At 36.5% G+C, this 2,083-nt stretch overlaps 1 protein-coding gene across 1 annotated transcript; it reads left to right on the forward strand.

Moving 5' to 3' along the window:
• The first annotated feature begins 795 nt into the window (after positions 1 to 795).
• Positions 796 to 1,707, forward strand: LOC114710937 (vomeronasal type-1 receptor 90-like). The gene has a single exon (XM_028895254.1). The coding sequence runs from the start codon at positions 823 to 825 to the stop codon at positions 1,705 to 1,707; it is 885 nt and encodes a 294-aa protein (XP_028751087.1). The 5' UTR covers positions 796 to 822.
• The last annotated feature ends 376 nt before the right edge of the window (positions 1,708 to 2,083 follow it).

A 2,083-nucleotide genomic window follows, 5' to 3' on the forward strand; every position in this document is an offset into this window, starting at 1 on the left:
TAGTTCTTTAATCCTGAAGTGGAGTATTCCAAAGGTGATGGGATGGGAGCTACCCTGGGAGATAGTTAGGATCATTTATAATTATAATTAATGATTACACAATTAACAGGGTGTGGAAAGTGCAATATATGTCTCCAAATGTATATATGTCTCTAATTCTGGATACTGGGGATATAACAATTCATAGTATAAGGGACATAAAAAAAGGAACATATGAACAAAGACTATCATTTTGCTGATTAAAATAGTAGGATTATCATGAATTTTCACTGTGATTCCATTACAATTATGAGTCAAGCATAACTTTCAGTATTTATAAAAATAGAGCATATTAAAATTATGCAATGTGAGACTGACTTACCTCACTCTTTTGGTTTCTTTTATGAATATTTTCCAGGTCAACGTAAGTTTTAGTTGGTTGCAAAAATGTGATTAATATTCTGTGTTCATCACTATTGCTTTAGGTGTTAACTATATAATGAGGCAATGGAAATCAATAGGATTGGATTTCTAAGGCATGACAACTGAGTGCAATACAGGCACACAAAGTGTGTGTTCTGATTAGGATTTGACTGTAAATGACTTTATCATCTCTGGTATGCTATATATATTGGTAGATACATGGAGAAGTATATAGAAGTATATGTTATCCAGTCTGGAACATCGAAAGTTAAAGAGACAGGTTAATAAAATTGGTAAGTAAAACAGAATGATGATAATAGACATACTGACAAGTGAATCATAAGTTTGATGAATATTATTTTTTCCAGATATATGAAATATGCTTCCACTACAATGCTGAGATGAATACACTTTGCATATATGGCCACATTAAACAATATCCTTTATTTCCAATCTGTATTTGGAGTTCTAGCCAATATGTTTCTCCTTTTTTTCTACACTGTCATAATCCTCTGGCACAGACCTAAGCCCACAGACCTGATCTCCTGCCAACTGACCTTCGTCCACATAGTGATTGTCCTCACTGGAGGGGACCTTTGGCTTACAGACATACTTGAGTCACTGAAATTTGAGAATGACTTCAAATGTAAGACAACTTTTTACATGAACAGAGCAATGAGAGGCCTCTCCATCTGCATCACCTGCCTCCTGAGTGTGTTCCAGGCTGTCACTATCAGTCCCAACACATCATTATTGGCAAAATTTAAACATAAACTTAAAAGATACACAATCTATGCTTTCTTCTACCTCTGGTCTTTCAATTTGTCATTCAGTAGTAGGTGGATCTTCTATGTTGGTGCTTTTACCAATGTGAGTGAGAGCAACCAGATGAAGGTCACCAAATATTGCTCAATCTTCCCCAAGAACTACATCATTAGTGCACTGTCTTCAACAGTGACCATCTCCAGAGATGTCTTTCTTGTAGGAGTTATGCTGACCTCAAGTGCATACATGGTGATCATCTTGTTCAGACATCAGAGGCAATGTAAGCATCTTCACAGCATCAGTCACCCGAGAGTGTCCCCTGAGAAGAGGGCCACCCAGACCATCTTGCTTATGGTGGCTGTCTTTGTGGTCACGTACTGGGTGGACTTCATCATTTCATACACCTCAGTCCTGTTATGGAAGTACAACCCAGTCATCCTGACTGTTCAGAAGTTTGTAATGAATGCCTATCCTACAATTACTCCTTTGGTACAAATCAGTTCTGATAACAGAATAACCAATATTCTGAAAAAGATATAATGAGTGCGCCACCAAATTTTTTAAAAACTATAAATTATCTCATTTTTTAATAAAACGATTTATTTATTTTTATTTATGTTTATGAGTATTGTGTCAGCTTGTATGCATGTGTCCTGGTCCCCACGAAGGTCAGAAGAGGTCATTTCCCCCCTGGATATACAGATGGTTGTGAGGAGTCATTTTGGCGCAATCATTTTTTAAAAAACAGAGATTCTTCTTAAACTGTTAAATTGTTCAAGTAGCAAACCAAGATTCTTCCTATATTTATCTAACGTTTGTGGTGTCATGAATGTACATTCTGATGACATTTCTACTGCCGAGTGATGCAGAGTTCTTTAGGTTCATTGTACACCACAAGTCGATATTTCCACAGGGA

Source organism: Peromyscus leucopus, chromosome 3, assembly GCF_004664715.2.
Source record: "Peromyscus leucopus breed LL Stock chromosome 3, UCI_PerLeu_2.1, whole genome shotgun sequence".
NCBI lineage: Eukaryota > Metazoa > Chordata > Mammalia > Rodentia > Cricetidae > Peromyscus > Peromyscus leucopus.

What these genes read in the sequence shown, in the direction of transcription:
- LOC114710937 (XM_028895254.1), top strand. Translation starts at nt 823, where the DNA reads ATGGCCACATTAAACAATATCCTTTATTTCCAATCTGTATTTGGAGTT.